We start from the raw sequence: 16,233 nt of genomic DNA on the forward strand, positions 1-16,233 counted from the left end.
AAAGAAAATTCATCTACTGAAAAAAAAAAACAAACAAAACCAAACAAACCTTGCTTTCCTTGCAAAAGCACCTTCTACCATCCAGATCTGTGGCTTGAGGAGGAAAGAAAATGAGCTTGTCCAGACTCCTCAATTCCATGTGCATGCTTTCAGTACTTTGGGATGAGGCAGTTGGGAGCATACTGTGTGGCTTTCATTGCAACTGTGCTTTATTTTATTATTTATTTTAAAGTGTTTTTACTCCTTAGTGATTCTAATATGTCTTGCTCCATTTGTTTCAGGAGTGTCTACCTAATCTAAGCTCTTCCATTGGCTTTCTCAATATTAGCCTTTTTGGAAGGCAGATTTTGAGTTCATTAGCTGTTTGAAACTGGCATAACTGGCAGCATCAAATGTCAGAAGTCCATATTTAATAGAAATAGGAATCTTACAAAGTGTGTAAGTTAAGATATATAGGTTTCTCTCCTGTCAGCTCAAACACATGAGGAGAAAACAGCCTATCTGTTGCCTTCCTTGTCCATAATTTAAGATTTGTCAGGATACCAAGTTATTAAAGCTTTGGAGTCTGAACTCATCTGCTGGTAGAATAGGTACACAGTGGAGAGTAATGATGGAAAAAACAGGATGTACACTGTTCTGCTTTCTGAGCTACACAGTTTTCATGAAAATGACAGTGTGGGTTCCTTCCAACTGGGGATATTCTATGATTCTGTGATTTCATTGTTTGTATTCATTGAAGCTTTTGTTCCTACACCTCATTTTTATCCAAGAAGTTAAAACAAAAATTTTGCATCTCTTATTTTACCTACTTATTTGTTTGGAATGTTATTTGAAATAGCACGTGTTTCTCAAGGGACTTGCATGAGGCTGATGAAGATAGTCTTCATCTGTGTTTTTATGGACTGCTGGTGGTCTGTTAAACACCTGCTAGTTTCAGTGCGTGGATAACTGGATGGGACATTTGGCTCAGGTCATTTTTAATGGAGCTTAACAGCTGGAAACAAGAACTACAGTAATTTTCCATTTAAGCAGTTCTGAAATTGCTGAAGAGTTGTTTTGTATTTGCAAATGGGAAGTTAGGAATCTGTGAAACAGTCCCTCTAATTAGATGTCTTACACACTATGAAGATTTGAGTCTCTCCAAAATATAAATTACATGAATGTGAAGGACATAAACAGTTACAGCTCAGTATAAACATCAGTATCATCACCGAGGGAATAGTGTGAATTCATGCAGTGAAATACTGCACCTATTGTGTCTCTGAAGACACCTTAAGTCTATAGCACTTGATCAGAGTAAAATCGGAGGCATTTAAAGCCTTGTCAGGATTACCTGACAGAGCCTGATTTGTTTAGCATGTAGGCGACTTGTTGTATACCCTTCACTGACTGTGCTGTGATGTGCTTCTTTCACCTTACAGATCACGAAAAGACTGAGATGTCTAAAGAAAATACGCAATTCTGTATTACTGTGTTGTGGATTTTTCATTACAGTAGCTGTTATGTTTGGTTTTATAATCTTTTAGATTTACAGGCGGTTTCTGGACTCTGGGACCTACAGAAGGGGGACCAGGGAACCAGGTTTATATATGCCGTAAATCACTTTTTAACTCTGTAATTTCTCAATTGAAAGTGTTTGTACTGGCCTACAAATCAGTGGATTTAAATTAATTAAGAGTTGCTGCTTTGTGGTTTTTAAGAGTTTTCTAATTATTCGTTGTTGGGGGAACAGAAATGGTGTAAGCCTTTGAAGTTTCTCTTGTGTTATCACTTTGTTTTTATGTCACCTTGCTTTATTTAGATTTACTTCCTGAAGTGTACCACATTCAATATTCCATTTCCATATGTTCAAAGAATGAGGTTTCCAGGATATTAAAAGATCTTGAGACGTCTGTAATTCAGATCATTCCTAGGCTCATATTGTACCTCCAAACAGTTCAATACTGACAAGCCTGGGGAAATGTATGAGATCAGGGTAAACTTAGAGAGCTTTTGTGGTGAGTGTTCACAGCCTCCAGTGATTTTCAACCTTGTGTTTTATAATCTTAATGGATTTTTTTTTCCTCTTCAGATCTAGTCATACATTCATTTCACATAAATTTTTGGGCTCCGTAACTTGCTGCAAAAGAATGCCACTCAGCTTGTTTACCTGATGTGGGAAGGAGTGCCTCCCTTTGTTTTGAGTGTTGTACCTGCTAATTTCATCTGATAGCCCTTTATTTCTATTACTGGAAGAGATAATGAGTGAATCCTCCATAACTACCTTCTCAACACCCTCCCTGATTTCTATAGACCTTTCCTAATCACCCGTATTAATCATCAGGGATAGGATTAGGGATCTGTTCCATAGGTTTAATTATTCTTTGCTTTCTGTTTTCCAGTTTCTAGGGACTCAGGTGAGTTATGTGTGCGAGGGAAGGAGATGAGAACTGCACGCTGCAGTGTTGAATGGACTTACACAGTGTTCTGCTAGCACGCATAATTTCTGATTTTCCCCTTTTCTGCATCATCTGTGAACATGGGGAAAGTAAAGGCCATGATCCAGATCTCTGAGGGATTGCAATTGTCACTGTGATGAAATCTTGCCTTTTGTTTCCTGTCTTTTAAGCATTTACATATGCAAGTTAATACTTTAAAAATATGATAGATAAATAAATAAGTAAGGATGAATAGTAAACTCTTTTAAATCTACATTTCAGTTTTGTTTTTTAGTTTGGAGTTAGGTCACAGCTTAAATCTTCTTAAATCAGGGGACAGGCATGACAACCTTTTTATTTGTATGTTTTAATGAAAACTTCTGTGAATTCATCATGCAAACCTAGAAAACATCATGTTTGATTTTTGTAAAAACAACATTGTATTGATGAAACACCAGTATTTATTAATTAGATACAGAGCTGGCTTTTCTCCTGGCAGTTAATATGCACAGGCTGCGCAAATAACACGCAACTTTAAGGGCATTCTGTTGACTAAATTTAGGTGTCTACAGTATTGCTAGTACTTAAAGGTCTTTTCCAGCCTGTAGACTAATGAGTGTTAAATAGGACAAGACTTTTCTTGTCCCAGAGAACCAGATGAGTTGGATCCTAAAAGTGAAGTTCACCCCCACTGACAAAGGGTAGAATGCAGTGGCTGACCATGTGTGCACATCTGTTTCATAGATAATGTTTAAGAAAATGGAAGCCGTCTTAAAAACTGCCTGAAGACCACAACATGTTGTTGTTTTACATCTCAGTGACAAAACCAGATGAAGGTTGTTGTACTGAGAAGTATATCCAGATCTATAAAGTTGCATCTAGTTGTAACAGCAGAAACAGGTTCTGTGTAAAACCCTAAATTTTGAGATTTCCAAACTTTTCAATAGCTAAGGTAAATTATCATTACAATTACAAATAATCACAACTAGTTTATTTAGTAGATGAAATTTAATTAAAACAAGATAAAAATATTAACACCAAATCAAATTAATTGCATCGCTTGGTGTTTGGACCTAAAAACAAACAAATAATAACAACAACAGAAACACCTCAGAAATCTAAGAAAGATGGGAAACTTCTTGAGAGAGTCCAGTGAAGGGCCACAGAGATGATGATGAGGAGTCTGGAGTATCTTCTGTATGAGGAAAGGCTGAGAGACCTGTGGTTGTTCAAGCCTTTAGTGGTAGCCAGTGACAGGACAAAAGGCAATGGGCACAAACTGAAACATAGGAAATTCCATACGGACATGAGGAAAAAATTCTTTACTTTGAAGGTAACAGAGCCCTGGTACAGACGGCCCAGAGAGACTGGGGGAGTCTCCTTCTCCAGAGATATTCAAAACCTGCCAGGATGCTTTGCTGTGTAACCTACAGTAGGGAACCTGCTTTAGCAGGGGGTTGGACTGGGTGGTCTCCAGAGGTCCCTTCTAGCCCTTGTGATTCTGTTCAGAACCACATGAATCATTTTCTGTCTATCCTAGTAATTGATTTTATAGGCCTTCTTTGTATGTCATTTCTAAATACTTTTCAACCCAATTAAGTTAAGCTCTGGTAACTTCTTTCATTAAGTATTTCAGAACTCAGTTATTTTGAAAAATGTAATAGTTTTTGATCAAAGCAGATGTGACCATTCTTGAAGTATTTACAGCTTTTTCCTCTCGTCTTATTCTTTACCCATGATGTAGTTTATGCAGTTTAACTGATGAGAAGAGGCAGTTTTGCTTCTTTTGTTAGCTGTAAAAAAAAATGCCAGAAGAATAGGCGTCTGAGAGAAATCAGAAAACAAACCCCAGTAAAATCATGTTTTGTTTTAAAATTTCCCTTATTTGGACACCTTTGTGCTGTTTCCTTCTGTTTGTTTACTTTCCTGCTTACTTGTCTGCTTAGATTCCAGTGTCCTGAATGCTGTCACGCTCAGTACTCTATTTCTAGGGCACCAAGTGAATTGAGTGTGGTATAATGTAATCATAGCCTGTTTACCATTTTGTGGAATGAGAATTAGGGCATAGTAGTACAATTTAGACTATGATGCTAATTTAGTCCCCTTTTTTTCGTTGTTTTTTTTTTCTTTTCCCATTCATAAAATTTGTAATTGCGGAAAGCCTATCAATTTCTGTGTGAACACTAGAAAACATTTTCCCCACATACCTTGAGGTTTTTTTGCACATGCAGCCTGATTTCAAAAGCCTTTTATGTTTGAGCAGGATATAGTTGTTGACTGCATCAGTGTTCCTTTTCTGTAAAGCAATGCTAGAGCAGTAGCCAGTTCCCGGAAGAGACCAGTGAGCAGTTACAGAACCCCAAATGGCTGTCGATTGCTGACTAAAAACAGCTTGCCCACTTTGTCAGAACTTATTAGCTGTGTCAAGAGTCATGCTGCTGGCTAAAATTACACTGATTTTTAAGGAGATCCAGTGGGATGAAGTCTTCGCTTTTGTTTCTTTGGTAAGACCAAGATGTTATTTGAAGGGACATTTTATCAAGAGTTTTCTTGATTTTCACCAGGCAGAGAAGTATTAAGGTACCAGTTCACATGCCTGTCACAGAACCTAAATACAAGGTTTTATAACTTTTCATGGGTAAAACTTTTCATAGGATTTATTTCTTTGCAAAGACACGCTTGAGATATGTAAGTAGCTGTCATTCAGGAGCTGTTCATCCAAGTCCAAAAGTGTTCTAGTATAGACATCAGTTGAAAGAAATGCACTTTTACCTTCTGGAATATGAGATAAATGTGAAAATGAGTTATTTTCAGATTGTCCAATGTACGGTAATATAGCCTGTATGCAAAGAAACTATAATATGAAATTTAAACATACTTTAATTGCTTTGTTGTCTGTATTCTGTTTAATCTTTGCCAGTCATCCTGCTGGTAAACTTCTGTGGATGTACACCATACCTGATCCTGTGGTTACAGCACCCATTCTCAATGGAAGTATCACCTGTTGTGTAGAGTCATGTACCTGAACATCATTCATATTTCATTTTTTTGAATGTTGTAGAAGCCAGCACTGTTGCAATGTTTCCTTGGTTTGCTTCGAGTATGATCCTTTGGAGTTACTGAAGCACATTGAGATGTGCCATACTTTCCTAATGAGCTTGAGCTGGTATAAATGAGCACTGCTGCTGATTTTCACCTTACCCTTATGTGCAATTTCCATGCCTCAGTTCTATACCAGTAGTTTGCGCAGCTATTGAGGGAAGCAGATAACTTGCGAACTCTTTTCTTCTTTCTTCCCATCTACAGTACATTTTAATGTAGGCTAGTTCTCTCCTCTCCCACTGCAGAAGGAGGTAACAGAAGTTGGTAGCTGAAGCTGGCTTCTCTGCACTTGGCCACCTTGGGTGGATAGCCTTGGCCAACACTGGGACTGCTCCCTCTCTTGCTCACAGCAGTTACGAAACATTCTGCATCCTGCCCTTCTACACAAGCTTGGAGCATAATTGTGGAGCAGAAGAATAATGCTTGCCTGTCCTTGTGACAGTGTGTTTGTAATTGAGGACTCAATGAACACTTGTTTCCTGCATCGTTCATTCACCTAACCTAGTTTAAGGAAATTACCTTGTGTTGTTGTGGTTGGAATTTCCTCATAGGTGATGTCAACAGTCATGCCATGCAGCTTGGGCAGCTGGAGCTCTCCATATTAGCTGTACATGCATTGAGCAGACTGTATCTATCCAGCTGATACTAAAAATATTACTAATTATAGTTCAGAAGCACATGGACAGTATACCAAAGCTTGGATGGGTAGAAAGTTGGCAGGAGCAAGAAGCTATTTAGACAATGAAGTCAGTCAAATGTGCAAGCAGGTGCTTATTCACACTGTCCCTAAAGAATTTTTATTTTCACTATAAAGGCTTCTTAAAATTCCCATTACCCTTTTTGAAGTGCTGTGTGGTGACCTTTTAGGAAAGCACTTAACTCTGTCCTTTTGGGAAACCCCAGGATAGTAAATACTTGGTCATACTGTCACAGAAAGTATTTCATGTGGAGCTGAAGGTTGGTATCTCGGAGAAAAAAAAGAAATTCCAGACATCTCTCTTATTTTACAGGTCCCTGACAAAGTAAGGGCATTTTGACATCTGAAAACCTTCTGGTTCTTTTTTTTAATATTAGTGCTCTTAACATTTTTCTGAATAGTCCACGGAGGAAGCATAAAGGACTTGATAATGTACCATAAACACTTGAAACGTGTGGAAAAAAAAAGCCAACAAACCAATTTGACTTCTCCCCCTAAAAACACCAACATTAAATACACTCACTGAGAACTTGTTTATATGTAGGCTCATCCACGCCTGGAAGAATCTAGCAGCTGTTTCTATTTCTTTGTGAGAAAAATGCTCTCAGTTATGAAATGGTGCATCAGGAGTACAATAAAGAATAAAGCTTTTATATTGTTGCTACCACTGGCCTTAGATTTGCACATAAACTTATATATAAAGAAAATTCTGATGCATGTGAACAACATTCAGAAATAGTAGTTGAATGTTAAAGGAAGTATTGTGGTCAAAGAAGCGTGGTGCATTTATTCCCCTGACCCAATCTGTGAGGTTTTCTGACACTTCTTGAGATATGTAACCCTCCCTATTCTTCCTCTGTATAAAAGCATCAGTGCATTTTGTTATATTTTCGCTATTCAACCTGACAAATGATATTAAGCTTAAAAACATCAGTGTTTCCAGCTCATACAGATGAATCCATGAATATCCGATGTCTTCCTTAAGAATATCTTCACAGAGTTTTATTTTCAAATAATAGTCCCAAAATATTTTATCTGGAATGAAGACTTCAGTATGCCTTCCAGAATAAATCCTGGTGCTGAGTAAACCATTTCTTTCCCTTTATTACTGGGTACGTAAGCTGTTCCTAGGAGAAACCCATATTTTTTAAAAGAGGGTGAAAGGATAAGTATGTTCCTGTAGTACAAAGAAGTATTACAGAATCTTCCATGTCAACCTAGCTGGTGCTTAAGTGACAGTTTGATGTGAATTTTCAGATGAAATCTTCTAGAGATACAGGACCTGCATAACTAAAGTAAATAGACAAGTCAGTTTCCAGCAACAACAATAGAAAACCCTGAAATACAATTTTAAAATATCCTGAAGGAGGAAACTTGTGCACAGGTCTGCTTTTCTCCCTGTGGTCATGGTTGAATAGTTGCAGGGAAGGGCTGTGGTACCCTCACATGAGAAAAATTCACACACATACTGCCTGCTGACTGCTTTAGTTTTCTGGTGTTGCTCTCTGTCACAAGGATTGCCAATAAGCCAAAGTACATAAATGAAGGGAAATTTAAAAATTTAAGTTATGCTGTGACCTCATCTGAGAGACTTTGTGTACCACCTCAATCATTTCTGTAATCACTGTTAATTCAGTATCAGAGGAAACTGCTCTGCAGTGATAGGGATTTGTAGTGTACCACATCGCCATCAAGGCCTCTGCTATTAAACTGAACCTGTGATTTAATGGTCAACTATCCGTCCATAGGCTTCATAAAACCAAGTAGGTTTTTGACTGGCAAGTTGCTGCTTAAATCTCTCTGAACCCTCTGAATATCTGTACGCCAGATCACAGTCATTATTCATGCTTTTATCAGCTGCTTCTGCAGCAAGAAGAGTCCTTGTCCCCTTTCATCTTTAAGATTTGCTTGCCGGGCGATTAGAGGGATTTGTGTCTGACAGCCACATAATCTAATTACACTTGCCTTGCAGAAATAGTGAGATTAAATTCTGCCCATGTTGTTGTTACATTCTGGTGTGTGTTGGAGAGTTAACCTGGCCATGGAATCAGGACATCTGAACTCAGTTTCCAATGCATGTTTCTTGTGTGATGGGACCTAAAAGTAATGTGGGTTGAACTTGGCTGACTGCCACCACTTAGAAAGGAGACTTATGGCAGTCAGCATGCTGGAGGAGCATAGAGGGAAAGGAGTGTCTCTGAAGCACTAGACAGGGAAACTAAGGTAGAGGAGAATCTGATTCTCTCTGCTGATTCTGAAAGCTCTCTGCAGCCAAGAATTTAAGATATACAGAAACGGAGAAAATGCAGAAATTTGCTTTCATTTGCAGCCTGGTGGTTAGGGCAGGCTCTTTCAGGAGGGGTTTATTATGGGCCTTCTGGTTCATGCTGCAAAGATTGCTTTCTGACCTGCCTCCTCACTCCAAATAACTAGCAGCATTGTTTGAGTGGTGTTTGATTTTGTGTTACCAAGGAGTGACTTGGTTCCCCATGCTGATACATCACCTGCACTACACTATATAAGCAGATGAGTGAATGTATTCAAGCATTAAACTTGCATCTACTTCTATAAAATAAAAAGTCATAAATTTTCTTTTACATTGCAGCTTGTCTCTTCTACTAGGATACACTACTTCCTTCCTCCTTTATCTCGGGATGCTTTTGGTGTAGTAAGCTAGCTACATTTTAGGTTTCATCCAAAAGGCATTAGGTGCTTTGTCTGTGTGAAATGCTTAGTAGCTTCAGATTCCTCCTGCATCTCTTCCAGTGCAGTTTTCGTTGCTTTCCAGCTAGATCTCAGAGTCATCTCTTCATCCTCATCTTTCTTGGCTCAGTTTCTTCACCACAGCCAGCCCATGCTCTTTCCTTGAATTTTGCTGTCTCCTGATTTGCAGGAGTCTGACATCTCTGGTTATTCTGTTATCTGCCTGATTGCTGCTGCAGACAGTGCTTCTCTCTTGCCGTTCCCACCTCAGCAAAGAAGTTAGGAGGTTCTGTAGAGTTTTGTTCTCATTCCCAGCACTTAAAAAACTCAGGATTGTAAGCAGAGTTACAAGCCCATCAGAATTTCAGTTGTTTCTATTGCCAATTGCAAGTTAAGTAGCAACAAGACACTCGTGGGTATTGCAATTTGTAGTTTGTCTTGCTTGTCAACACACGTTTGATGACTGTCTTGTGCACAACTCTCCAAACTGCCTCTCTTCCAGCTGCACTTTCTTTTGCCAGCCAGAAGCACCTATGTTGGTTCCTTTCCATAGAAAAGTTTTGGCACAGCATAAAAAATGACTAATATGGAGCTCTTCTTATTTTTTGTGTACACTGAAACTTTTCAGCTATTTAAACTGCTGTATTCCTATTGCTTCTCATATTGGCCAATGTTTTCTTCATGGTCACCAGTGTTTTCAAGACTAAGTACTAGCTGTCTTGCCTTTTACTTTGAAAGTCACTGTAGTATGGAGTACTTTTTCTTGTGTTTATACATAGCATACTAGAAAAGGATGCTGAACTATAGCTAGGGCTTATAAGTACTCATATAAAAAAATAATAATTTAACTTACCGTGTCAACTACACGTAATCTGGATTTTCAAGCTAGATGGCTTTCCTGATAGGAAGAGAGAAGGTGGCATGCATGTAAGTTGGTTAAGATGCCTGAAGATGAATATCAACAATTCTATTGCATTGTGGGCAGATAATGTTTTCTACTGTTCTTTCAGAGTAGCTGTGGTTGATAATTGATAATTATTATAATAATCCTCTGTAAAATAGTTATTTTTGCTTAAAGCAAACAAAAATGTGGAACATATAAAGAGATGTCAACTTAAAAGTCGCATTCAGTGTGGAATGACTGAAATGAATACTCCCGGTATGGAAAGAAATCAAGGGATTTTTTTTCAGTTCTTTCAATTTTACTTTTGGCACTGAATCCACAAATGAAATTTCTGTGACTTTACCCTAATGCTGTGTTAAGGAGTTAAGGGTTAAAAATATTAGTAAGCAAAATTTCAAGGGAAGATTTGAAGATAGAGTTATTATGGGTCTTATATTGTTGTTTAAAAAACAAAAAACAACAACAACAACCTAACAAATATCCTACAAACAAATCACTGTACAATTCAATTTGCCTCTATTTCTTTTCTTTCTCTTTTGTATTCCTATATTTTGCATTTCCATTATTATTTTTTTTTGTTATCTGACTTAGATTTTAAAGGAGAATAACAATTTTTTTTTCAGAGTGTTGGGAAGAAAGTACCTCCAGCCACAGCAACTCAGGAGCCAACAAAAACAGAAGTGGACAGCAGAACAAAAAGTAGGTTTCATAGCTTTTACTTCTTTGCACTTCGTACTATTGAACCTCTTAAAAGCTAACTGAGCATTTTTTCTGGTTTTGGCTAGAAGAGTAGTTTCCTGTATGTATGAAAAGCAAGAATGCAGATGGATATATTTAGGACAAACTTTGAGTAGGTGGTACACAGACAGAATGTTTTGTTTCACAGAATCCTCTGAATTGTTTCTGCTTTAATAATCCTACCTTGAGTTCCCTGCCATTGAAATCAAATTAAATTACATGATCAGCTTTTGGCCTGGAGGGTACTTTGTAACATGTCAGAGTTTAGTTAAGATCCAACTTCAGTGTCGTAACTTGTAGGTAGGTCATAGAAAAATATCTCTGGTTCTGAACACTCCTACTTTTTCCTCTTTTTTCTTTGTTTCTGTAGCAGACATATTTGTGTGGGTGGTACAGAATCGACGAATTTCGGTTTTATTTGGTTATTTAGATGCTTAGTAGAGCAAAAAGGAATAATTAAATCTTTTAGGAAGGTCTCAGTGCAGTTCTAAGGGAATGCCAAATCCTTTGTTTTGACTCATATGAAGTTACAGCTAAATGTTATAGATACTTGTAGAAAACAATAAGAAGGAAGATAACATAGCCATATATTAGAAAAGAAATGGATTATAATATAAGGTATTGAGTTTTTAAGTCCTTCCCTGATGTGTTTGCCTTTTTAGATAGTTAACAGATAGTGTTTTGTCTCAGAACTGAAATACCAACAGAGGAAGGCAAGGACAAGAAGGCAGGAAAAAAGAGGCTATCTGGCAGAAGTGTACAGGAAAGACCACATGCTATCAGCTCAGAATTGTAAAAGCAGCTTGAAACAGCTTAGTGAGTTACTGTTCATTAACTAGACCATGGTAATTGACTTTCTGCATCCTCTTATCTTGTTCCCCTTGTAAGGCTGTTAATGTGAAGTACTGCAATAACTCATTTGCCTGGAGGAAGTGAGAGTTTTAAATATTGAAAAGTGTGCAAACTGGTACTGTAGAGCAGGGCTTCAGAATGAACGTGCTTTGGAATTACCTTTGCCAGTCCACAGCTTGATAAGATTAAGCTGGCCTACAGGTAGGTGTCATCTGAAAGGGTGCTCCCATGGCTTTCCCACCTGCAGCATCAATGCTTGCACGTTGAGCCAGACAAAGAAATGCTCAATATCTTTCTCCACATTAACTCGTGGTTTTTTTGGCAGCTCAAACTGGTTACAAAATCACACCCCATGGTACTGAAGCTTCATGCTTGTACCACCTATAAACAAATATGAAAGCCTCCAACAAGGGCTGGAGAACTCTACCTTCCACAGTGACACACTGTACCCCTCCCTCTTAGACTTGAGCTTTTTTCACTTTTGCCTGGAATGGCAGGGTGCCAGGTGTCCTTGGAGCCTTTAATTGCTAAACTGAACAAGGTACTGTGGCGTTCTCCAAAGGTGTAGTTTGAAATGTAAGCTTAGTATGGAGAGGGAGCTCTTGGGTATGTGATTTGGATTCCCTTGTGATTGCTGCCAGAGATGTATGCTTGAAGCAAGAGAAATTGCATTGGCAGAGGAGTAGTAATATGTTTTTTCATTTTCCTCCTGTTTCTTTTCATGACTGCTGTTGTTCCTTATTCTGTACTGGATAACAAAGGCACTTGCACTGTGGACTAGCCTACTGAGCCAGGAAAAAGGGAGCAGCACCACTTCCTTTTCTGCACAGGGGGCTACACTGAGGAGTGCTGGTTGCTGACTTCACTCACATCTTGATGAATGAATCTGTTTTTTTCCCTATACCTGTCCCAGTGAGATGAGGTAGTGGTTGGCACTTGAACGTGCATGCCATTTGCTCCCTGGTACGCACAAGATGGCCCAAGTTTTGCAGTAGGATGAGCTGGTCAGAGCAGAGATAACTGTATTTTCCATAGGTGCATCTCCCAGTAGTCTGCTATGTGAATTTCCTTAATAAATGACCTTAAGCTTTTGTGAAGTTCTTAAGTTCTTTACCATTAGTGTGGTGAGGTGCTGGAACAGGCTGCCCAGAGAGGTTGTGGATGCCCTGTTCCTGGAGATGTTCAAGGCTGGGTTGGATGGGGCTCTGGGCAGCCTGGTCTAGTATTAAATGTGGAGGATGGTGGCCCTGCCTGTAGTGGGGGGGTTGGAGCTTCGTGATCCTTGAGGTCCTTTCCAACCTGGGCCATTCTTTGATTCTGTGATTCTGTGAAATAAATAGCTGATCATTATCAAAATCAGAGACAGAATGGCTTTTGCTCAAGCACACAGTGCAGTAAAAGCACGAAGACGTAGAGAGCTCTAGTGGTCCCTTGGAAAACAGAAAGGGAAAGGAAATATCACTAACTTCTTAGGAATAAAAGAATGCATCTTTGAATGGAAGAGGGAAGAACTTTTGTTTTAGGTTTGTGCCTGCATAGTCTTCTAGGGAAGTAAATCTGCTGTTGAATTTTCAACTGTTTTATGTGTGGCTCAGACTTACATGTATTTATACTCCTGTATAAGTATAAATATAAAAACCTCTGGGGTGAGATTATTTATCTTATTATTTATTTTGCAATGAAATAGCTTGCCTTTACTTGAAGTGTCTTGCAGCGGAAAGGCTGTTTTGTAGATAATACATATCAATTTTCAAGTAGCTCTGCCGGATTTTGTAATTCAGCAAAGCAAAGTATTCACAATGACTGACAGAACCATTACAGCTTACTGAGACTGCAGAAATGGAGTGTAAGTGCAATGACAGCAAAAAAGCAAAGACAGTGAGTCAAAATGTGCACTGACCGTGATACTTAATTTGATTACTCCACTCACTGATTATTTACAGTTTGTGTTAACCTATTACATAATAGGAATACCAAAATCCTAGCAAGTACTAAGCTTCTTGTATGACGATAGAAAGAGTATGAAGAGTTGCTGAATCTGGATTAATGAGGCCCTAATTAGTTCCGGATATTTTTGTTCTGTTTCGTTTAATGAGGTGGTGTTTTGATCCTTTGAGTCTGTTGCAGTTCCATGAAATTATTTTTTTAGTGCTATCCATTTATGAGTCTTGAAGGCAGTGATTAATGATAAAGCCAAATTCTGCTGAGTGTGTTGTTGGGTTTTTTTTCCCATCTGTTTTATGTTTTTGGTAACAATTATGTAATTTTTCCCTAGACATTGTAGATTTTGTTCAATTTCAGAAAGCCTTTATTTGAGCAGTAGTTAAAAAGAAGAAGCTTATGCCCAAAGATAACTAAATTAATTCTGCTAGTTTACTTACTTAATATTTCTGTATGATTTAGACTTCATCGAGGGAGAAATAATTAAGCCTCAAAAATCAACTATATCAGATAATTGCTTGCTTTACTAAAAACTAACTATCAATTTCTGAAAAGCCAGACAGGTAAATTCAGAGCCCGGTAGTTATATTATCTGAGATGGAGCAGATTTTCCCTTGAGGCAGAACAGATGTTGCCTAACAATAAGGAAAGAGCAGCAGAAGTAAGCAGAGGAACCTATATCATCCTAGCCTAAGAAAAGCAAATGCCAGAGTAAGTATCCCCTGTGTAGTTTAAGTGAAAAGGTATGTACGTCTGAGGACCATGATCTTGAATGTCTCAACTCATTCTAAGAGACTGGCAGGAGAACAAATAGAAGAGGCATCCCTTTAAAATGTGCAGGTTCTGCTGATGCAGTAAATTCAGTTTGCCCAGTTCTGGTTTGGACAGTACAATATTTAACCAGTCTCTCAAAGTAAATGTACATCAAGCCACTGCATTCTGTGGGTGAAATACAGTGCTTGTGACAGCCTAGATAATGCAGCAGCTGTATTCTGTAGGAAGGCCATCTGTTGCTGCCTTTTTCCCTCTTTGAGGAAATGTTTTTCTGGAGGCTTAAGGCTGTATCAAATAGCCCATATTTTGAATGCTGGGCAGACTGTGGGTCATAAGGTGTTAAAAGAAGATGCACGTTAACCATCCCCCTAAATCATCCAGTTCTTATTAGGGGATAGACTTATTTATTGTTCAGGGTAGTTCTGAGACTATTTCCTCAATGTAGCATGGGCGATGGCAAGCAACTTGTTATAAATATCTAATTCCTTGCTGGTATTTATTCTTGCAGCTTTTGACTGATGAGGATGATTCTGGGAAGTTCTTGGGGCTCTATCAGAGAATCTAGCAATGGCTTTGTTCTTCATTTCGAAGGATTGGATTGCAAGGGTTGTGGGCAGAGAAAATAAAATGCTTGTTGTTGTGTCATCATTGTTTCTAGTCTAGCTGAAACACTGTGGTTCGAAAATCATGGAAGGTACTTGGGGATGCATATTTTTTAATGGTATTGTACCTAGTCTGTGCTCTCTCAGCTTATAATATATAAGGCAAGAAACTGAACATCTTGCATTAGATCCAACTTGTTTGAGTTTCAAGACATATGGCAAGGTTCATCTGCTCACTCAATCCCCTGAGAAATGTCCATTGTATATGACAGGTTGTTTTCCTTTGCTTGGGAGCAGCTGCAAGTACACAAGCAGAGACTGTGATCTGAAAGAGTAAATTGTTGTTGAATTACTAAATGAGAACTGAAAAGCTTGTGAATATCATGTTTTTCTCCTCCCTTAGTGTTTCCAAGATGTCTACTGCTGAGGGCTTATGGAGAGGTATATTTTTAAAACATATCTTCAGGTCAGAGGAAAGAAAGGGAGGCTTCTGGAAGAACCATCTGTGATTTATAAACCCAGCCTAGGATATCAAATGTAAAAATGAGATTTATCACCCGAAGTTAAGGGATGCTTAATATTGGTATCTTAGTCTGAAGCTTTACTTTGGCTTAAACCTATTTACCATGCTTGTAATTGGATATGTTGCTTTGACCTTTTTTTTTTTTCCTACTTAGAAAAAGCCCAAATTCAGCAAGTTACGCTGTGCTCTCTTCTGTGCTGTGTTTGAATTTAGTATTGCCTTTTATCTTTTTTTTTTTCCTTCCTATCTAAACATAACTGGAAATTATGTACTATTACATCCTTTCACTGTATTGTTCTCTGCTGAGTAAGGACAATGCTAGTACATAAGTTACTTGTCTTATTAGATTTTTTTCTTCTTTTATTAATCTGAATTTGGAGATTCATACTACTTTGAGTCCTGTTTGACTTTGGTTTTGCTTATTTAAGTCATGGTAGACCACCTTTTTCATAAGAGGAGCTTGAAAGCTGACTTTATCCAGTCACTTACATTGTCTCAAATCCACCAGTGTTTTTGAGACCTGGCTCTGTTGCAGTGTGAACCAGAGGGTCCTCACTGGCCAGAGGAACATATTGATGTAGTGTATGTCAGTGTGAATCGCACTGAAGGAATCCAACCTCATAGTGTACATAAACTATGACTTTTTTTCCACATCTGTGCCTTCATCCTGAGTTCTTGTCCCAGCCTCAGTTCTCTCTCATGCCTATCACAGAAATGTCTCCTGGCTCTTTGTGCAGTGCATCAACATTTGCCTATGCTCACAATGGTTTTTTTCATTTTGTTTTCTTTTATTTTTTCTGATGTGTCATTTTTTTCTAGCTTAATTCCTTATTTCTCTACTATTTGAATATTTTAAAAAAAAGTCAAGAGTTTGATGTGGAGGGCAGAGATGTCATGCAATAACAGAGTTATTGATACCAGATCTAAAAGGTGAAGATTCATAGCAGTTTCCTATATATGAAAGACTAGGAGTTTTTCAG

General features: G+C 38.2%; 1 protein-coding gene across 8 annotated transcripts in view; it reads left to right on the plus strand.

Annotated features, from left to right (window-relative positions):
- Positions 1-16,233, plus strand: part of SH3KBP1 (SH3 domain containing kinase binding protein 1) — a 219,633-nt gene that overhangs the window by 151,896 nt on the left and 51,504 nt on the right. For all 8 annotated transcript variants that reach the window (XM_090124787.1, XM_031599336.2, XM_031599335.2 and 5 more), the window contains one exon: positions 10,447-10,522. In XM_090124787.1, coding sequence (XP_089980913.1) covers positions 10,447-10,522 — 76 coding nt within the window. The remainder of the gene's footprint in view (positions 1-10,446; positions 10,523-16,233) is intronic.

This window comes from Phasianus colchicus, chromosome 1, assembly GCF_987193195.1.
Source record: "Phasianus colchicus chromosome 1, bPhaCol1.hap1.1, whole genome shotgun sequence".
Taxonomy (NCBI): domain Eukaryota; kingdom Metazoa; phylum Chordata; class Aves; order Galliformes; family Phasianidae; genus Phasianus; species Phasianus colchicus.